Raw genomic sequence first — 20,609 nt, forward strand, 5'->3', positions numbered from 1 at the left:
CTCGCATCGTCGTTGATCGGACTACACGATCGTCTATCGAAGTAGGAACTCAGTAGGGATGTTGAATATCAATCTCATGCGGCCATTACTGAAAAAAAAAAAAAAAAAAAATCCTTAAAGTCGTTATAATTTCAAAATATTACGTGATAATAGAGAATCCAAAACTGATAGATTTAGATCCCGGATCTTATCTCTAATTAGTTAGGATAACGTTACAGCCTAATAAAGTTAGTTAATCTATACGGACTAGTGTATTTTATAGCTTACATCCCCAAAATTATTACATGAAATGTTGTCTAAGAATCATGAAATTTTCATGAAATTGAAATTAGCTCTCGACCCTCGTGAAGAGGTCCAACTTAAGCTTGTGGCTGGCACTCACGCTAAGGCCGAAGTTCTAAAACTTTCGGCATGTAAAGCAGCCAGCTCAGTTCCACTAGAAAGATAGCATGACAGGGCCCCCGCTCGATGCTTTCAGCAGGCCCATGAGATCCGGCCTCTTCTGTTCCGGCTTCTTGATGTATAAAAAGCTCTGGAGTGCATAAGTTGGACTGTCTTGGGATTGTTCTTTGAGACACCTTCTTTCCCAGTGTCCGCGGCCGGAGTGAAATTTCGGAGATCGGGATGGGTCCACCCCTATTTCTACGGAACCACCCGGTGGGTGCGAGCTTTATTGATACAGGACCCGCCCGCCGCCGAGAACGGAGAATTTAGTCGGGACTGAAGAGTCCGACCACCGACCACCGACCACAGAGGAATCCCAAGAGAGTAGTGTCCTTGATGGAGATTATGATCAAGAGTGAGTGGGGAATCCTCTTCGCTATTAGAGCGGCTTTGTGAAGTTAACTCCGGATAGATTATGTAACTATGAGGAAATGTATATCATGTTCTATCTATATAAACAGTCTTCACGATGTTAATGGATGTTGACTCTCGTTGTAGTACCTCTGATGCCTGCTTCACCATCTGCTGCTGTATAATGTCTTTCCCTTACAAGAAAGTTCTCCTGATTGGAGCTACCTCAGGTACATCTCTTTGTCAGTCACCAAAAAGGGAAGTAACCGGCGCTGATACAGCCACAGGCATTGGCCGCGATTTAGCTACCAGCTTCATCCAGCATGGCCGTTTCGTGATTGCAGTTGGTCGGAGACAAGGAAATCTGGATGCATTTGTCCAGGAACATGGTGCAGATAGGGCTGCAGCATTCCAGCTGGACACCAGCCAGCTGGATAAGATTCCATTTTTTTTGTGAAGCAGTGCGTCAAGCTTCTCGCGATTAACCCATGCCTTAGTCTTTTATGTTGACTGTTTTGGATTCGGACAGAGTGACCCAACGCCATCCTGACCTGGACTGTGTTTTCGTCAACTCTGGCATCCAGCGACGATCTGTCTTTAGCGAGCCAGAGGCGATTAACATGGCAGTGATTGCGGAAGAGATGAATGTACGCCACGATTCCCAAAACCTTTAAAGAAGGCCGCGGTGTAGTTGGGTTGCTAACATTCAATCTACAGGTGAATTACATCTCCTACGTTGCCTTGACAAAAGAGTTTCTACCGTTTTTCCAGAGCGAGAAGGATACTCCAACATCGTTTATATAGTATGTAATTTCCCCACATACAGGATATACTAGAGATTCGTCTCGCTAACTGCGTGTCTTCCAAAAGCACGTCATCTAATCTAGCCCTCGTCCCTATCCTGCGATGCTCCAACTACTGCGCCTCTAAGGCGGCCCTGCACCACTGGATTCTCTGCCTACGGGAACAGCTAAAGGAAACAAATATCAGGGTCATCGAAGTCTTTCCGCCTATTGTTGAGAGTAATAGCCCCTTTTCCTGTCACGAAGACATAAGATGGAGACTAAATTTTGAATCACAGCTGAATTACATGATCCAAAGCATCAACCCGATATGGCGGAAACAGTCAAGGGGCGTTTTGGAATACCTGTGGGGCAGTTCACCAAGGAAGTAAGTTTCTCCTCGTTTCTCATATGCACCTGCGCTGCTGATCTGGTTGTATAGGCCATGGAAAAGCTCTTTACAGGCAGTCTGCCTACAGTGTTGAGGCTTGGGAGGTGGGGTGGGGGGGGGCTGTACGGGAGCACAGGGATCAGGGCTATGTATCAGTGTGCCTCGGGGATTTATTGCTGCTGGGAAAGTTTGTGAACGAGTAAATTTTATCCAATTATCGCTTCTCTCATTTGAAAAGGAGGAAGCTATGACAGTGTAAAGTCAAGGAACATGATAGCCAGGAGGGGTTCTTAATCGCTGTATATTGTATAATCGCTAACTACAAGTATCGCCAGAGAGACTGGGGAAGAAGAGAGCAATTTGCAATGGGAGTGAGGTATTTTTGCGCGGCACGTTCATATCATGCAACTTGATATGAGTTCAAGATGCTGTTGGGCCTTGGTCGCAGGAGTGCGGAAGATATAATTGTTGGAGACTATTGCGCCATAACACTACCATCACCTCCACTTTTGACTAGTTAGTTACTGATGACTGATTACTCAGCCAACATCTCGGCAGGTGTTTATACCCTGTGGGTCATACTAAGTAGATCACTGGAGGGAGATAAGAGTTAGCGCAGAAGGTACCTGCTAAGGGGTGAGGTGATTACAGCGGCAAATGGGATCATACTTGGCGTGCTGCGAATTTAATTCGAATATTTAGATCCCAATTTGCCCCGCGTTCACAAAATACAGGAACGTGCATTCACGATGACAAGGGATACTGAGGCCAATTCCTGGCAAGAGCAGGATATAGTCAAGCCTCTCAAGTCATGGAAAGGCTACATTTGGGACACATGGGAACTACCCAGCGATCAGCGTTGGTTATTGTTTAAGCTCGACGCGTTCGTGCTAACATTTGCATCTGTGTGCCAATAGCTCACTTTCCCAAAGGGAGTCAATACAGTTTGCTGACAGCCACAGATTGGTTATTTTCTCAAAAACCTGGACCTACAAAATGTTACAAATGCCTACCTTAGTGGCATGGAGGAGGATCTGGGGATGTTTGGCAACCAGCTGGTGACAAGCACCTCTATTTTCACAGTTGGCTATGTTGTTGGCCAGATCCCTGCGAACTTATTGTTGACTCGCATCTCGCCTCGATGGGTGATTCCGTCGGTAGGCAGTTCATTTCCTATGCATATCTTGATCTCAGCATTCAGTGGAGACTAATACTTGCGCAGCTCGAGGTTGGTTGGGGAATTGCAACTATGTGCATGTCAAGTGTACGGTCATACAAAGCTCTCTATGCTCTTCGTTTTCTGGTAGGCCTTTTTGAGTACGTGGGAAATTCCTCATCTTATCATTCTATTCGCCGCAGTCTAATCTTGGAAATAGATCTGGGTTTTACCCCGGCATTCATTATCTTCTAGGATCATGGTACACACCACAAGAGATTGGCAAGCGCGCAATGATATTCTGGCTTGCTGGCCACATTGGAAATTTATTCAGTGGTTTTCTTCAAGCAGCTGCTTATACGAACTTGAACGGTGTTGATGGCCGCGCCGGTTGGCGATGGCTGTTCATTATCGATGGCATCATCACGCTACCCCTCGCCCTAGCCGGCTATCTCTTCTTCCCCAACCTTCCACAGAATGGTAAGAAGACTTGGTGGATAACTAACGAGGAACACATTCTCTCTGTCAACCGAATGCAGGCTATTGGACGTGCTGGAAAGGAGCCTTGGAGTATGGCTAAGTTGAAAAGAATCTTGACAAGCTGGCATACATATCTACTCCGTACGTGGTCCACTATCATCGTCGACTTTGGTCAATTATCTAATCAGCCGATCCAGCCATGATATACATTTTGTGGAACAATGGATACCCACAGGTCGGTATGGGTTACTGGCTGAAAAGTTCCAACGCAGACCCTCCTCCTGTCCCGGGCAAGTCATACACGGTGGCTGACATTAACAACTGTGAGTCTATTCAAAACGATATGCCATGTGACTCTAATGAGTTCAGTACCATTGGTAACGACCGGTATCTCTATCTTCGTGTGCTTCGTTTGGGGTTTGCTCTCTGATGGTCCCTGTCGTGGATCGCGCTGGCCCTTTATCCATATCGGTGCCGTCATCACGGTAGGTACTTCCAACCCGTATACCCAGATAGACTCGGCTGTAACATTTTCAAGCTCATTATGTGTGTGCTACTACGCCAAATGCCTCTCTATACCAACATTCCTGGACGCATGGCCGTATATTGGCTCAGTAATATCGGTGTAGGTTAAAGTTACAACCCGCCAAGAAGTGTATTTTCAACTAATACTTACTCTTAGGTTGGTGCTGGTCCGCTCATTTTGAGCTGGATTAACGAAATTTGCTCAACTGACACCGAGAAAAGAGCTTTGGTTGTCGCCATGGCTAATGATCTTGCCTACGTTGTTCAGGCAGTGGTGAGCCTCCTTCCACCCGATGATCATATAAACCAACAGTTCTCATGATTTACTCTGAACAGGCACCGAACTTCGTGTGGAAAACCACAGATTTCCCTGCTGCCAAGAAAGGCTATCTTTGGTCCATCATATTGCAGGTCTTACTCAGTGAGTGTTGTGCATCCCGGTATTGTTTTAAAACAGCGGAAGATAGCGACTAACTCAACCCTCCAGTGGTTGTTACTGCGACAGTTCAATTCCTGCTTTGGTTGGATAGGAAAAGGGAAACCCAAAGCCACGAGACGGTAGAGCCGATGGCGGATTCAGATGCAGACTCGGGGCCAGGAAGCTCTGACCATGGCTCGGTGGATGCGAAAATCCCCCAAACCCAAATCACACCGACGAGGTCAATGTAGTGTATCTTAGAGTATATTTGGACTCCAGAAATTCTACATTAACAGAATTCGGACGACTGCGGATAATAAAGAGGCCAAAAGCTTTTACAGGTCGATGGAGCTAGATGCGATGAGAAGAAAAAACTAATGTAAACAACGGTCGCGCTGTCCGTAATGAAATACTATACGAAACATGTATATTTAAGAGTTACTATATCTCAATAGATATATATATATATTTTGTAAGTCTGTAATATTTTATCTAAGGGAATTATAAGTTCACTATTAGAATAGTATATAAGTTGGAAATAAAGCCTTAAAGAGCTTAAATGGATGAGATATCTGAAAAGGAAAAGAATTGATTTTATATGGCATAATCCGATGTACCGCTTGACCGTATGGGCCGCGCGATCGTGGTTTACGTTGAAATCCGGCATTCTAATAGTATTCTACTAGAATGTCATTACTCCTGTAGTATAGATATTCCAGCCAGACAGCAACTTTAACACAAAAGTACTAAACACCTAAAACAAGGTATCCACCAACATCCAGTGGTAGTCCTTTAGCGTTAGAGTCGGGAAGGATGTTCATCCATATTGGGCCACGGGATTTTACATTCCGCGGAAGGACACAGGACCTACTCCTCTAAGTGGGGTTTTTTAACTTCCCGCAAATGAATTCTGGGGTAAGGAAGATTGGCAGTTTGACAAACACCCACGATGGGATTTCATAAGCGAGGTTCATATCTTCCAGCCACGAGTGGTATGGCAAGGCATAATGCGGGGTCCCCGGATTTCTGGAATAACTTTTGACATTATATAAAATGCATTGACATCCTTGGCTCAATCTGATCAACATCACACTTTGCCAGCAGCTGCCGCCGACACATAGTATCATGCTTCGTGGAAGGTCGCTGCACCTCGCACAGGTGCTTCTCACGGTAGCTCCTGCATTCATTACCTACGGATACAATCAGGCTGGAGTAGCACCGCTTGCAAACCTACAGTCATGGTAATCCACTTCGTTAAAATAAATGACTGAAATACTTCTTGGACTGATGAGGCTTTTAGGGTTACTATTTTCCCGGAAATTGACACACTCAACACCGATGGTGCCATCAAGAAGAGAAACTCGACAAGAAAAGGCGCAGTCATTGCCTCATATCAACTGGGGGCCCTTCTGGGAGCGCTCTCATGCGCCCACTTTGGTGACCGTTTCGGCCGGCGCAGGACAGTTTTCATGGCGACTATCATTACACTCATTGGAGAGGTGCTTCAGACATGTTCTTACGGCATCATTCAGTTCACCCTGGGTCGAGTCATTCTTGGCATCGGGGTCGGGCAACTGAGCGCTACCGTACCGGTATGGCAGGCCGAATGCAGTTCTGCAAAGCATCGTGGGCAGCATGTGGTAGTCGATGGGATTTGTATGGTCCTTGGCTTCGTCATCACAAACTGGGTTGCCTACGGGTTCGGGAAAACGGCCGGTGAAACGCAGTGGCGTGTCCCCTTGGCCTTGGCTCTTGCCTTTCCCCTGATCATTCTCGCATCCGTATTTATGCTCCCTGAATCACCACGATGGCTGGTTCTGGTGTCTAAAAAGGACAAAGCAGCGCACAGTCTGGCAGCATACAGAGGTCTCCCGGTCAATGACGATGCGGTTCAAAGAGAAATTGCGAGCATAGAGTCATCGCTGGAGCTCACAGCACAGTCAAAGAACATCACATTACGAGAATTATTTATGGGCGATGATAAGGAACGTCTCCTGTACCGATTCGCTCTCTGTCTTGTTATCCAATTTTTCCAGCAAATGTGCGGGGGCAATTTGATCTCCACCTACATTTCAACGATATTTGAGGAGAATCTGAACCTCAGTGAGGAGTTGTCCCGGATCTTAGGTGCCAGCGCACTTACATGGAAATTTGTATGCAACTTTATTCCATTTTTTGCAATCGACCGCTTTGGCAGACGGAAGGTGTTCATGTTCAGTGGGGCCGGAATGTGTCTTTGCATGATAGTCTTAACTATCACGACCAAGTTTGCTGATGCCAGTCGGGGACTCTCAATTGTCTCTGTGGTGTTTATTTGGCTCTTCAACATGTTCTATCCCATTGGGTTCTCTGGTGCAAACTTTCTCTATTGTACTGAAATTGCTCCTATGCGTTTGCGTGTGGCGATGTCATCTGCGTCAACCGCAAACAAGTGGCTGTGGAACTTTATCGTCGTTATGATAACCCCTGTCGCGCTTGATACAATTGGGTGGAGATACTACATTGTATATGCTGTTATTTCTGCCTGCATTCCTGTCACAGTGTATCTCTTCTACCCAGAGACAATGGGCCGCAATTTAGAAGCCTTGAACGAGGTGTTCCACGATGCCCCGTCCGCATGGCATATCGTGGCGATGGCGAGAAGACTTCCACAGGGAGATGTGACGGAGTTGAACGGGCAGATGGAGGAGGACAAGGTAATCGTGGAGCAGAAGGAGCACGCTTGAACTTTTTCTCATCGCTATTGTTTGTTTTTTTTTTTCATTCCCTTTAATTTCATTGCAAATTTCCTGTTTCTCGGTGCCGAAAAATGCATGACCATTTTGTGAAAGAAGATCCCTCTGGATTGGCCATACAAATACACTCTTGTTATATTTCGCGCAGGAAGCCGGAACGCCGGAGAAAGCGCGAAGTACTCAATCTACAAATTCGTCAAGTGCGACTTGACAAGTCATATAATATGATGTCTTTATACTGTTAAGGTAACTAGCTCTGGCTTGAAATAGAAAGCGAAGGCGTACAGGTATACAAAGGAAGGAAAAGCTATCCTGTAGAACTGGATTACATGGACTCCTAGAACGCGGCATAGTATGGCTGTCTAGTATCGTCATCATCAAATCTGAAATTGCGTGTCCATTGGGGCAATAGCCTTCGTATCGCCGACGTTAACATACCGTACCAACGATCAGCCAGCCGCGTAGGGCACGAGATCTCGGAATTCCTAACCATCTGACCAATATCGTGCCAAGATGCCCGGCCTTACTGACTTCTGTTGCCCCCTTGTCCACCTGCGGTCGCAGCGGCGTGAACCGTTCCGCGGAAGTTAATAAACGCTATAGCTATTCCACTAGGCAGTGTAGGTGGTGGGTGGAGTGGGTGGATCGTTGTGTTGACTGACGGACGGGACACCAGATGCCGCGGAAGAGTACTCAAGAGAATAACGTTGGTGAGCGGTTATTTTCTCACCAGATCTCCGTATCCCTGGAGCCAGTCATGATTACATAACTACTACTACTATCATAAATCTTAGTCCATGGAAGCTGGCGGTATAGCTCAATAGCAAAATCCGGCATTTAAGAAAGCAAAACACTACATTCAACCTGACTGCTGGGTACAGAGTATTGAGTGTTCATGCGAAAGACCCTACAGCTCAACCTCTAGCCAATCATGACACAAACATACTCAGTCACCAGGGCTGAACCTATCCCCGTCCTACCGACAACAACAAAATACAGGTCCAACGAATCGGTTCGGAAGTCCCTTCCGGCGGTATGGATGCGCGCTGGCACATCCAAGGGCCTATTCCTCCATCGCCGCCATCTCCCCGCGTCGAAAACACTCTGGGAACCGATTTTGCTATCCGCCATGGGCTCTAGTAAGGGAAGTTCTCGGCAAATTGACGGGGTGGGCGGTGCATCTTCGACAACGTCCAAGGTCGCCATCGTAGAACGGTCGAATCGACCCGGTGTCGATGTCGAGTATACGTTTGTGCAGGTGGCACCGGATCAGCCACGAATCGATGTGACCGGGAATTGTGGCAACATTGCCTCGGGGGTGGGGCCTTTTGCACTGGATGAGGGCCTTGTTAACATCCCTGAGCGGGAAAAAGAGGTTGGTTTTCTTTCCTATTTTCAGTGGGAAGATGTATGGGAAACTAGACTGATTGAGAAGCCCCAGGTCAATATCAAGATTTTCAACACCAATACCGGACAACATATCGTTGAAACAGTCCAGGTCGCCACTGACGGCTCATTTCGAGAGGATGGCGACTATGCGATTCCAGGCGTTGAAGGTACAGCTAGCCCTATCAGAGTTGCATTCCTCAAGCCGTGCGGTAGTATGACGGGCCAGATGTTTCCGAGCGGAATGCATCAAGAGATGCTAACGGTGCAATCCCGGGGATTTGGAACACTTGCCGTGCGAGTTAGCCTTGTTGACGCTGCCAATCCGTTTGTGTTTGTTGATGCAGCGTCCTTGCCAGTAGAAGCCTCGTCCAGTATCGCGGATGCTGCGGATCCAGTCTTCCTGGCGCTAATCGAGGATATTCGGAGGCATGGCGCCGTGCGGTTTGGCCTGGCTGAGAATGTGCAGGCTGCGGGTCAGGTTCGTGGTACCCCGAAGATTGCCATTTTGTCTCCCGCAACGGGTGACGTGGATGGCGTGGACATTGAGGTGAAGGCGTTCAGTATGGGGAAACCCCATGCGAGTCTGCAGTTGACGGGGGCGGTGTGTCTCGGTGCGGCGACGATCATACATGGCACCATCGCTTGGGACTTGGCCCATGCGAAGGAAGGAAAAGAGTTGCCAAAGCATGGAATGTCGCTGGGAGACCACCAGATTGCAGGTGCTGTGCCGGTCGGCATCCGCCATCCAGCCGGGGTCATCCATACGGAGACGGTCCTGGGTATGGACAGGAATGGCGCGATCGACGTGGACCGGGTGGCGGTTTATCGGACGGCTCGACGGCTTTTCGAGGGCCGTGTGTTTTATAGACCTTAGATGGAGTGGTTTCCTGGGTTCACTGGACATAGAGCAAACTATAACTGGCCCAATATAGAATGCATGCAGGCAGCTGCCAATACAGGATGCGGGGCGTTCCGATCGATTCGTCACACTTGTTGTTTGGCATTGAGTAGATACATCTTAATTGTCCGTGAATGCATTATCCTGCGGAGAACCGTTGAAGCCAAACAGCATATCATCGAACCTAGGATAAGAGTACGTCTCCTCATACTGGCCTACTACGGGAGCCATAGGAGCCGGATTGGTCGAATGAGGTACCGTAGGTCCAAAAGAGAGATCTATGGGTTCGCGCATCTGTCCGTCTGCGGGTCTAGGCTGTGTTCCAATGAAGCTTTGAATAACCATTTCGATGTCCAGCTCGGACGGTTCAATTTCCGGCAGAGATTCGTGATTGATCCCAGGCGCCGGTCCCAACGGTCCTTCGGCTGAGATAGTTAAAGGGTCTGACCGGGCTTCTATACGGCTCGGACTGTCGTCGACCACAGTCGCGCAATCATCTAAACGAACACCCATGCGATCCATGAGGTGTAAGATCACATTGTGGGCTCGTCGCACCGCCCAATTTGTCTCTTGATTCTTCTTGAATATGTCGAGGCAGCTCTGGAGGCTGGTGTGAGCCCGACTGACACGCTCTCGTTGGGCTGCGACTCGAACGAAGATTGTCGCTGCTACGTATGTGGCGTATGAAATCAGATACGGTGCTCGCCGGATAGAAAAGGTGTTATCGTAGGCCTGTAGTAATTGGATGATGCTGGAGGCGGCCGTGGTGCAGGTGGTAAAGGAGCTCTTGGCCACCGATGGATCGGCAGTGTAAAGATGTCCCTCGGAAACAAACGGTCGGTGAAGCAGGATAACCAAGACATTGTACAGAGCGAGTAATGAGAGAACATGTGGAGGCGGCACCACCCCCACGGGACTGTTGTAGCGCAGATGATCTGGAAGACTTTCGTACCAGGTTTTCAACTGCCCATCGAGTCTGTTTAGAGTAGCGATGAGGTCGTGAGGCGACCGATTGGAACTTCTCTCCGAATAAACTTTGTTCAGGATCTCATTCAAGACCAGCGACAGTTTACACAGCCATGTGAATGTCGACACGCTATATGCTGGGGATCCAGGGTATGACTGCACATCGGAATACGCAAAGGGTTGCCAGGGCTCCAGCTCCTCATAGCGGTCCATGAAGGACAGCAGGACTTTGGTATCAAAGCTTTGGAGACTAGCCGGTCGCCCCTGGTATAGTGATTGGATCTTGTCAACAACAAAGGCACCCCAGAATACACGCCGTCGGATTTCCAGGTCTTCTGCCGAGAGTCGGCGCATGTTGGGGAGCATCGTGGCGTCCACGTGCATGCCGAGATCGATGATCATCCGAAAAGCCGTCCCAGCATATAGCCAGGCGGCGCTACGTTCATCTCCCAGCGCGAAGAGAGAGCTTGTCATGACTAGGAGTGCCTGGATGGTGGTGATCTCACTCCGATCCAAGGCACTCCCTAGCAGCTCCCTCACCCTCATGCGAAAGGTCCACCCAGCCGTGCGGGCATCATCCGGGTCTCTACGTACCTCGGGACGATTACTGAACTTGGACGCCCCAAAGTATATCGCATTCAGGAGTAGCTTGGAGAAATAAGGCCCGTTGGTGGCCATATCACGCATGAAGCTCGGGCGATGCGTTATTAGGAAGGAGTGGTGCTGGCGGTTCCAATGCAGGGACAACAGGTGCATCCCCAGCTCAGGATCTACGCCATCAAAGTCCAACTTCCCTTGCTGGAAGTTCAATGTTTCCAGCTGCCCTTTGTCATCGCAATGTTAGAGTCTACAATCGGTTTCTGTAACGGGGGGAAGGCACAGCGACTCACTTTGATAAGCGGCCTCTCCCATCAGTTGTTGCTGAATGGGCTCCACCGGACCGGCGCGATTGGCCAGTTGGCCTGAGCCATGGCGCCCGACGGGGGCGCCGTCAAAAAGAGTACTGGTGAGGCCATGGTAGCTGGAGTCTCCGTTGGCGGAGACAAAGATGCCGGATACGACCGACTGCGGAGGGTCCATCTTGGTGGATTCCGACTGTTGGTGGAGATCTCCATCAGGGGTTGCCTGCTCTCCATGCACCGGCCCGGCACTTTCCTCGCCGAGTCGCTGCCGAAGTTGCTCATTTTCTGTCACCAAGTGAGCGATCCAGGCTTTGGATGGCCTAGGCGGGTCAGGTAATCAGCCTCTTCTCCAACGGGCGAAATTTCACGCACCTGGGCCTTGAGGGATTGGTCATGTACACGCATTCCTTGCCGTAACCCTGACAATTGGAGCACGTTGGCTTTTCGTCGCAGCGCAACTATAGCGGCCGTGAGCGGAATGGCACGGTCGGGGGCGCGTGGGTGGATCAGTGGACCTCACTCACCTTCCTCCGGCGACAGAAGCTGCATGCCTTGGCCGCTCTGCGAGAACGGGACGGGAACATACCTTCCATGGCTTCATAGGAACTCCGGGGAGAGGAGGGGACGTGGTGAGGGGGAAAAAAGATGGAAGATGGAAGATATACCCGGTTTCGCGCGGAAGGACGGGACCCGCGGCAATTCATCCTCCGTCGGCAAATCCCGCTCTCTGTTAGTAGAAATTGGGTATTTTGGTGTTAAGTGAGCACCTTAATATAACTAAGTATTTGTTGAAGGCGATTGGACCACTCAACGGCCTACACTGTTGCACTATCGCAACTGAGTATCATTATCATGGCTACCCTTGCCTCCTCAACAAAACCGCAAAAGGTCGGCTCTCCTCCCTTCAACGACTGGGAAGGGCGTTAGACGGTTAACTGGTTCGCAGCAATACACTCCGCAGTGGGTCTCTCTGATAGCCGGCGGAGTGGCTGGGGGCGTGGAAGCTGCGTCCACGGTAAGTACTATTAATCTCTCTGGCCTTGCAGCATGTCAGATTCCAGGACTGAGAAAATGATGACTAGTACCCGTTTGAATATGCAAAGACCCGCGTACAACTTTTGAGAACCAGCAAATCGACCCCCTCCAACCCGCTGCGACTCATCTTTACCGTTGCACAACAAGAAGGCGTCGGTGCTTTGTATACCGGATGTTCCACGCTGATCATTGTGCGTACTGAATCAATCATATGGCTAAGGGTTAGGGTCTAATCGCTCGCAGGGAACGACGGCCAAGGCGGCCGTGCGATTTGTTTCATACGACACCATTAAAAACTCCCTCTCTGATGGGCGTGGATCGCTCTCCCCAGCACGAGGCATTGTGGCCGGCGTCGTCGCAGGGGCTACTGAAAGCGTCCTGGCCGTGACGCCTACAGAAAGAATCAAAACAGCATTGTTTGTGCCTTGTTTTCCATACAACCTCCGAAGGCCTTTCTAACTGATTGATAAAGGATCGACGATGCTAAAAACGCCAGGCAATTCCGATCGAGTCTGCACGCCACGCAGGTTTTAGTAAGAACCCACGGTTTGCGCGAGCTGTACCGGGGTCTTGTGTCCACCACGCTGAAACAGTCAGCCACATCGGCTGTAAGAATGGGCACGTACAATATCCTCAAGGAGTACTTCAAGGCACACGACATTCCGCCGACTCTTTTCACTACCTTTTGCATGGGTGCCCTGGCGGGAGTTGTCACGGTGTACGCGACACAGCCTTTTGACACGATCAAAACGCGGGCGCAAGGAGTCCAGGGGGCAGGGCTGGTCGAGGCCATCCGTAACATACAGAGTGACTATGGAGTTCGGGGGTTCTGGAAGGGTAGTTCAATGCGACTGGGCAGGCTGCTCTTGAGTGGCGGAATTGTCTTTTCGGTGTACGAGAAAATGACGTATCTGCTGCATCCGAATGCTCGGGTTGAATGAATGTTTCGCTTTCCCTCGATTGAATAGAACCATTTTGGACATAGCATCATCACATAGATCTCTAGAATCAACACGAATTGGGAGTTTTCCGTCTCAAAATTAGTCTCCTTTCTTTTCGAGATCTTTAAAATGCCTTTGCGAACTTGTGACTCCAGAGGTGTCGCAATGATAGATTTAGGTCCTCTCGAGGCGTTAATAAATTATGTTGTCTTTCGGGCATGCCCACTTCATTCTATCCAGCTATGAATAAGTGATCTCAAAAGTGCCGTCTTGCTTATGTTCTACATTTGCGAGCAGAGCCCCATCTGTATTCAGGAACCGAAGCAGGCCCGCATGCTGGATTGCCTTGGTGGAATCTACTATTTCGCCTTCCTCGGCGTCATACGCGCACACCCACAATTGAATTACGGGCGCCATTATGGCGAATTTGACTGCATTCGTATCGCTGGGGGCCGGATACTATCTCTAAGTCAGTCATATCTTACCATGGGACAACAAGGGGACGGAGACACCTACATAGGCAAAAGGCCTCTTACCCACACTATTATCAGGCAATCTGTTCCCCTTGGCCATTCCAAACACAATGTGTTTATTATTTGATGGAGAAAGGTCACTACTGAAATCAAACCGGACCATGTCCATCGGTGCTGTTTTTTCTTTTTCAGTCATTACCGGGTTGCCCTTTTCGTTTTTGGTCAAGCCGAAAGTGCCTGCATTCCCCTCATTTAGTCAGTAGTGATACCATTTACACCTTTCAGATTTTGACAACTCTTATAAAGCAATGATGATTGGGTATACATACTCGCAGGCGTCGTGGGAGTACCGGGATCAGCGTCTTTCACATCCACTGACGCGACCTTCACCCCAAAATTGGGCTTCTGAGCGGTAGTTCCAACCCCTTGGCTAGGCTTAATTTCTTGTCTCAGATGGGAAGAGTTAGAATGGGTAGAGTGTCACACGCACATCCGTACAGTTGATACGTGGTTGATGTGTCCCACGTTTGTCCGGCCTCGAGTTCCTTTGCGTGCCAGACAAGACACCCCCCTCGTGCTTCTTGTTGTCTGGGAATGTCATCATGGGCGGGCACGGAATAATGGCATATTTCTGTTTGCGACCGAAGTTCTTGACGACGTGGATGGTATGATCGGGCATGTTTCCGGGCGATTGATTGGAAAGATCTGGGAGGCAGGACTACTCTGGGAGTCAGGCAAGAAGGCGTGAGTTGTGGGGGATGCTTAAGTATTCCTTGATATGGCATCTTTAATCTCTTTCATGGGCAAGGTGTGGCAGTCATGATTCATGAATGCCGTGAACGGTAGTCTCATTTAATATGGAGGTAGCATTGGGTGTTCTAACATAAGAAGCACATGAAATCATCCATTACACTTACATTTATTATTGTTTCATCACAATAGATTGGTTTCCTCAAGCTCTGAATGCGGCTCTGCAGATCATGAGGGAGACCAGATGACTAGGTAGTAATAAACTTTATACATATCCATCTTGTTACATTTGTGAAAATCGAGAGTAACATCGAACTAGCATCCAGTTCACCCACATGTGTTACACCATATGGACACGCTCTATAGCCAAAGACAGGAACTGACAGGAATCAGACCCTGATCATTCAATTTAGAGAGCATCATGAACATCATCAGAGTCGTCTTCGGTCACCACATATTGGCTCCTTATCGATGCCTCAGGGAGAACACGACATTGCCTTCCGATGCAGAGGGCCCAATACAAGCTGTGCCAATGAAAAAGATAGCTCCCCCACCTTTGCATCGGTTATTGTGAAGAGCATCTGGCATGTTAGGAATGCTATTCTGCCCTCACCACCATTACAAATTAACCCCTGAGTGAGAGTGTCCAGACGTCTGTCTACGGTTGCTGACCTTTTCAAGCCACAGCCAGCCGCACAAGACAATAGCTCCTGTCAGCTAGGCCCCCAGATTATTGTGGCCAATATAATTTCCAAACCAACCACTCGTGACTGCACAAGCACCAATGTTTGCTAAGAAAATAAAGAACAGCAACGACACCTTCTACCAGTTCTTTGGTTCTACAAGCAGTTGAATACTAATAATATTGCTGGGCTGTATATAGTTCGCATGGTCATATAAGCAGGGACTTTCAAATTCAAGGAAAGAAAATCTTATCCTATGTCTAATAGGTCTCAGGATACCTCTGTATTGTAACGAAGAATATAGCAAATCAGCGATTTAATCATGCGTTAAGGTCAGATAAAGCATACCCTATATCTTTCTTCTCTAAGGGATATTACAAAGTCTAATTGTCAGCTGGGATGGCTTAACCCATTCTCTCTTATATTACGTGTCAACATAGTAATCGACTACAATAACATAGAAGTAGAATTAGTTTTTCATTGAGATTAACCATTTGGTTTCCAAATTAGACTGGAATTATCGATACTATTATGTATATTTTTATATCATTGCAGAGCTTATTAGGCCTACACGGACGCAATAAGCCTAAATCCACCTAACTTAAGACTTGATAAATCAGGTTGTGATTGTTACTTTCGCTCTATAGAGCTTACTAATAAGGTGCAGAACTGGGTGAGCCGCGAGCCGAGATGGATGAGTCCAAATTGTTGGGCGAACCCTGCCATTGATATGAATATGTAGAGACACTCCGCTATATGGGCGATGAGATGGCTCGTGATACGTGCCAGAGGGCAGAAACGTGGAGCCCGAGGGAGAATGATGAGGTGGCCTCAGGTCACGTGACCATCGCCATTGACAGAAACACTAGCTTGGAGGGGTTCAGAGGGCCAAGTTATGTAGTCATGTGACCTCGGCTACTAGTATTCTACTAGTATTACATTCCAACCTCCTAAGATATTTATTGGGTAGAATGCCTCTGGTAAACCTTATTGGGCAATTATGAAGGAGGGGACGCGCAATGTGACTGTGGATCGCATTATTCAAGGAAGCAGTGGCGACTGATTGACACATCCCGATGACCCAGTATACACAGGTCAAACGACCTGACTATCCGTAAGCTATAAAGGTAAAAGGGAGAAAAGAATAAGCAGGGAGTCGCGCGTGAGTAGCAAGACTCCAAGTAACCGAAGTTGGATCACTACGTTCTCTTGAGTTGATCTGCAACAATGACGTGAAGAAGACGGGTAAGATTGTTCTTCGCCTTTACCCACATTCTATTCCATCTTTGTTTAGCATAACTCGGCAAACCGCACAGAGAAATTCTCTTCTACCATAATCTCGCTGGGAAATACTTAATTGTGTTGTTATCTCTTTCATTCACTACTGAATTCGTGAGAAACTCCATCTGAGTAATACACTATGGTCTTGGTAGCTCTTATCACAGGGGGAAGTAAGCAGTGTCCCGATATGCCCACGATAATGGCCGACCGAGAATAACTGTTCATAGCTAGTGGCATCGGCCTCGACGTCGCTCAACAACTCGACGTGACAGGCCTCTGGAAAATTCACATTATCGGTAGCAACTTGGAACGTGGCAAGGAGGCCGCTGCCTCGCTTAAAAATACCACATTTCACCAGACTGATGTGACAAGCTACGAGCAGCAGGGCGCTACGTTTCATAAGATCTTCAATAAGGAAAAGAGATTGGATTTCGTCTTTGCGAATGCCGGCGTCGCAGAAGACACGGTATTCTTTTCCCGGCATGATACTGGAATTCCACCACGGCCTGATATAGCTGGATTAACGGATATTAACTTGATCGGTGCGATTTATACGAGTTACCTCGCCATGCACTATTTTCGCCGATCGCCGGAGAAGACGGTGGGAAAAAGGAATTTGGTTATTATGTCAAGCATTGGCGGATTGTATCCATGCATGCATACCCCGGTATACTCAGCGACAAAACGTAAGTATATGTTGCTTCTTTGATGGATCAAAGCTTATAATGGTTAGATGCTCTGGTTGGATTTACGCGCTCAGTGGGTAAACAACTGTGGAACGAGGGTGTGAAAGTGAACGCGATTTGCCCAGGAGTGGTCCTCACGCCACTGCTAACACCAGAGCTGAAGGCCTACTTTTCAGAGAATGTCCTGCTCACCATGAGTGATGTGACCAATGTGATATTAAAGCTGATCTCGGAGGAAGAAGTGACTGATTCAAAGGGGACATTTGTGCCAGGTGATCAGCTCCATTCGCAAGCAATCCTAGTGTCGGGTGAGAAGTATTACTGTGTCGATATGCCGGAATATTTTGATGAGGAGACACAACTAACCCATCAGCATATGATGGGTTGAAGAGGCTGTAGGTAGCCTTTCGTTGATAGAGCTGGCAGTCAAAGAGGGGGCCCATACGTTCTTGCCTTTCGATGGAGGAGGTACAAAGTCTTGCAGCAACCTGGAAAAGGTTGGATTTAGATGGCCTACACCTCATCGCTAATATTCGGGCTATGCTTCAATATATCCACCATGACAAAAATCGCACCTAGTAAGAAAGAGCTGGTCGATACTGAAGATGTGTCACTATACCCACCAAAGCATCATGGTCCTAGGTTGAATGGCATTTCTCAGTCTGTAAGTAATGTGCATGAAAGGCGATAATGCACAGTGAGGTCGCTATCTGAGCAGACGCCCTTTCCCTGAATCGACCTCTCTTCTTTAACTCCACTCCACTTATGCTGCGGCGGAAGTGGCTATTATCCAAAGGGTTGGTCTCAAACCCCTCGCTAAGACACGTAATCGCTCGGTTTGGGTAACGTATGACTCTTTCCATGGAGGTTTCTGTGTAATAGCTGATGTCAGAGTAAATCCTGCTCTACAAGTCAGAATAGATAGCATTGGCTGTATCTATGTCCTGTATTCCTAGAGGCCATTATAAAAGATACTGATAATATACTAGATATATATATATGTAATGATGCCTGATCAAAACCTAAATCCAGGGCGGATTGACCTCATAGTGTGAGCAAGATAAGCCACAGAGCCTGTTCGTAGGTCATGAGATCCCTATAGTGGCATAGAAATGGCTAAACAGCTTCACAAGGACTACTACCCCAGAATTAGTGTGAAACATATGAACACCAGGACGAGGGTAGGTCCCCAAATATCCCAGACATAGCTCCAGTGTTGCAACTCCTATCTTGTCTAGATTACAGAATCTCTTACATAGACCCACCGCCTCTAATGAAAGGACTTTCCTACCTTTTTCTATAACATAGGCTAAACTGCTGGTAGACGGTGATTCCCAGGGACTCCATTCGGAGCAACACAGCCAGCAAGTCATTGTCTTCATGCTACCCATCTTCTAGGATACGAGGGCTACTAAACAAGTTTTCGCTTGATAATTTGTACCTTGTAGTTGTCTTTGAAAACAACAAAAGCTCATCATATAGACCATTCCCACGGCACTGTTGTATAGCTGTCTTCTATGTAGCCACGTTGTTACTACGTATGGTAGCTTCCAGCGGATAGACCGAGTTTTCCACGGTTACGCCGTCATAAACTCGATCAAATCGCTCCTTCAACTCAGAGGGCTTTTCCCACTCATATTCCGGGTCACGCAGCCAAAGCCGCAAGAGGTGCCTCCTATTGGGACAACATAAGTCAGCTCTTCTTCTTTACCCCACGCTCGATGCCAGGATACTTACTGTTTCTCACTGGAGTCGGTGAAGGCACCCCTGGCGTGTAGTATGCTCAAGTTGTTGGCAAACTGAATGTCGCCTTTGCGGAAATCCAGAGAAACAGCGTGGGCCTCAGCGGTAAAATGGATCGCATCAAGGGCCTCTGCCTGAGCCTCAGTGAGTGGCGGTATGTTGGCTGAGCGCTTGCAGTCCATGTAGCCTGTCAAGTTCCGCCGCGAATATTGGATCATCAGTCTCTCGGGACCTCTCTCGGTAGCAGGCTGGTAATAGAGAAGCGGCCGTAGCTTGTATACATCACCGGTTGGTGCAAAGCTGAATACGGTCAAATCTTGTTAGTCCCGGAGGCTGGATACAATGCCTTCCTGTTGTAGTGAACTCACTCATCGAAAGGCCAAGGCTCGGACAGCGTCTTGATTAGATCGGGGCGTGTAGCAGCTAGGACATTGTACACGTGGCAAGTACTAGCGAGGTAGCTCTCACCACCCCATGCACCCTCATTGAGACAAAATAGGGCAATGACATCCCCAGCATCTGTGTGGAACACTTGCTTGTCGGCGGTCACCACCGGACCAGGAATGTCCTTGGAGTTGCATGATTGACTCAGATCCTTGACATGGGCAATCATAACATCGGCTGGCCTTCCTTGCCACTTACTATCCTGGCGGCCGCGGATAGGGGCGACATGTGATGATAGACCAGTATAGATTATAACGTTCTCTTCGCGAGTGTATTCATCGACGGGCAGACCCCGGATGACTTTGAAGCCGTAGCCTTCATGGACCTGCCTAGAGATATCGCGCAATGTAGGATGCAATTTAGGTAGAGGGAACGTATTGGGGCATAGTTCGCCGATCGGCTTTCCTAAGGCTGCCAAGGATTAGAATAAGAGTTCGAGCCTGTGATCCAGGAAGCAAGCGACAGAGTCACATACACTGGAAGTATCTGAGAGCCGCATCAATTTCAGAAATATCCCCAGTGCTGAGTTGATAGTTCCAGTCATATCTACCAGCAGTTTTGGCATCCCAAACTAGGTCTCCTGACAGCTGTGCAGGGAAGCCCTCGGGAAGATGCATAGCCAGCTGTTCAGTATCCTGTCTGCGCTTGCTACGCGCCAGATACTTGTCATGATCAGGCATGTATTCAATATCAGCCTGCTGGCCAAGAGTGGAGGCAACCATGCTGGGCGATGTTTGACCAAATGTTTGTGTACGAAGGTCAGGGAAAAGACGTGCATAAAGAGGCAAGCGGGTATTCTACATGAGGACACTGGCTTTTATATGAAAGTTTGAGATGGATACCGTGTTAGTACAATGTGAAATCGGACTACCCCAGTTCCGACTACATAGAGATGTATCAGAGAGATATCGAATGCCCAGGGTTAGATTGTGGTCCTGTAAAAAATGGCAACTGTGCCATGTCGGGGTCAGTATCGGCGTGTCGGAGTCAGTGTCGGCGTCTCAATATCTTAACGCTGACGTAGTATCTTGACAACCCCGACCGAATTCAAGTCCAGCAACTCCTTCTTGTTTGTACGGCACGCTTAGATAGGAAGATCCATCTCTGTTCGGCCCATCACACTATCGAACATACTG

General features: G+C 48.2%; 9 protein-coding genes across 9 annotated transcripts; 6 read left to right on the forward strand and 3 right to left on the reverse strand.

Moving 5' to 3' along the window:
* The first annotated feature begins 1,417 nt into the window (after nucleotides 1-1,417).
* BDQ94DRAFT_140694 (uncharacterized protein) lies at nucleotides 1,418-2,026 on the forward strand. Its single transcript, XM_026765672.1, has 4 exons — nucleotides 1,418-1,442; nucleotides 1,513-1,598; nucleotides 1,666-1,817; nucleotides 1,877-2,026. The coding sequence occupies exons 1-4, from the start codon at nucleotides 1,437-1,439 to the stop codon at nucleotides 2,017-2,019; spliced, it is 387 nt and encodes a 128-aa protein (XP_026627662.1). The 5' UTR covers nucleotides 1,418-1,436; the 3' UTR covers nucleotides 2,020-2,026.
* Nucleotides 2,027-2,717: 691 nt separating this feature from the next.
* BDQ94DRAFT_158609 (major facilitator superfamily domain-containing protein) lies at nucleotides 2,718-4,798 on the forward strand (the record flags this gene model as incomplete). The annotated part of the gene is made up of 10 exons (XM_026768975.1): nucleotides 2,718-2,873; nucleotides 2,931-3,125; nucleotides 3,191-3,285; nucleotides 3,345-3,745; nucleotides 3,802-3,927; nucleotides 3,974-4,089; nucleotides 4,143-4,229; nucleotides 4,287-4,403; nucleotides 4,466-4,550; nucleotides 4,617-4,798. 10 exons carry the CDS (start codon nucleotides 2,718-2,720, stop codon nucleotides 4,796-4,798), a joined length of 1,560 nt encoding a protein of 519 aa, XP_026627663.1.
* Nucleotides 4,799-5,672: 874 nt separating this feature from the next.
* On the forward strand, nucleotides 5,673-7,273 carry BDQ94DRAFT_158610 (sugar porter family MFS transporter; the record flags this gene model as incomplete). Its single annotated transcript, XM_026768976.1, has 2 exons — nucleotides 5,673-5,788; nucleotides 5,848-7,273. The coding sequence occupies 2 exons, from the start codon at nucleotides 5,673-5,675 to the stop codon at nucleotides 7,271-7,273; spliced, it is 1,542 nt and encodes a 513-aa protein (XP_026627664.1).
* A 940-nt stretch (nucleotides 7,274-8,213) lies between these two features.
* On the forward strand, nucleotides 8,214-10,223 carry BDQ94DRAFT_177515 (PrpF protein; the record flags this gene model as incomplete). The annotated part of the gene is made up of 1 exon (XM_026772922.1): nucleotides 8,214-10,223. One exon carries the CDS (start codon nucleotides 8,214-8,216, stop codon nucleotides 9,543-9,545), a length of 1,332 nt encoding a protein of 443 aa, XP_026627665.1. The 3' UTR covers nucleotides 9,546-10,223.
* Nucleotides 9,528-12,021, reverse strand: BDQ94DRAFT_177517 (C6 transcription factor; the record flags this gene model as incomplete). The annotated part of the gene is made up of 4 exons (XM_026772923.1): nucleotides 9,528-11,359; nucleotides 11,426-11,757; nucleotides 11,810-11,895; nucleotides 11,962-12,021. 4 exons carry the CDS (start codon nucleotides 12,019-12,021, stop codon nucleotides 9,690-9,692), a joined length of 2,148 nt encoding a protein of 715 aa, XP_026627666.1. The 3' UTR covers nucleotides 9,528-9,689.
* Nucleotides 12,022-12,289: 268 nt separating this feature from the next.
* Nucleotides 12,290-13,413, forward strand: BDQ94DRAFT_168976 (mitochondrial carrier; the record flags this gene model as incomplete). The annotated part of the gene is made up of 5 exons (XM_026771183.1): nucleotides 12,290-12,325; nucleotides 12,384-12,452; nucleotides 12,520-12,663; nucleotides 12,716-12,888; nucleotides 12,945-13,413. The coding sequence occupies 5 exons, from the start codon at nucleotides 12,290-12,292 to the stop codon at nucleotides 13,411-13,413; spliced, it is 891 nt and encodes a 296-aa protein (XP_026627667.1).
* A 240-nt stretch (nucleotides 13,414-13,653) lies between these two features.
* On the reverse strand, nucleotides 13,654-14,565 carry BDQ94DRAFT_168977 (uncharacterized protein; the record flags this gene model as incomplete). The annotated part of the gene is made up of 4 exons (XM_026771184.1): nucleotides 13,654-13,872; nucleotides 13,930-14,123; nucleotides 14,216-14,329; nucleotides 14,394-14,565. The coding sequence occupies 4 exons, from the start codon at nucleotides 14,563-14,565 to the stop codon at nucleotides 13,654-13,656; spliced, it is 699 nt and encodes a 232-aa protein (XP_026627668.1).
* Nucleotides 14,566-16,739: 2,174 nt separating this feature from the next.
* BDQ94DRAFT_177522 (SDR family oxidoreductase) lies at nucleotides 16,740-17,727 on the forward strand (the record flags this gene model as incomplete). Its single annotated transcript, XM_026772924.1, has 3 exons — nucleotides 16,740-16,770; nucleotides 16,828-17,286; nucleotides 17,334-17,727. The coding sequence occupies 3 exons, from the start codon at nucleotides 16,740-16,742 to the stop codon at nucleotides 17,672-17,674; spliced, it is 831 nt and encodes a 276-aa protein (XP_026627669.1). The 3' UTR covers nucleotides 17,675-17,727.
* A 1,074-nt stretch (nucleotides 17,728-18,801) lies between these two features.
* BDQ94DRAFT_177525 (TauD/TfdA family dioxygenase) lies at nucleotides 18,802-20,208 on the reverse strand (the record flags this gene model as incomplete). Its single annotated transcript, XM_026772925.1, has 4 exons — nucleotides 19,949-20,208; nucleotides 19,398-19,884; nucleotides 19,024-19,329; nucleotides 18,802-18,961 (listed from the first exon to the last, which is right to left on the reverse strand). Exons 1-4 carry the CDS (start codon nucleotides 20,193-20,195, stop codon nucleotides 18,802-18,804), a joined length of 1,200 nt encoding a protein of 399 aa, XP_026627670.1. The 5' UTR covers nucleotides 20,196-20,208.
* Between the last annotated feature and the right edge of the window lie 401 nt (nucleotides 20,209-20,609).

Source organism: Aspergillus welwitschiae (assembly GCF_003344945.1).
Source record: "Aspergillus welwitschiae strain CBS 139.54b unplaced genomic scaffold BDQ94scaffold_11, whole genome shotgun sequence".
Lineage (NCBI taxonomy): Eukaryota > Fungi > Ascomycota > Eurotiomycetes > Eurotiales > Aspergillaceae > Aspergillus > Aspergillus welwitschiae.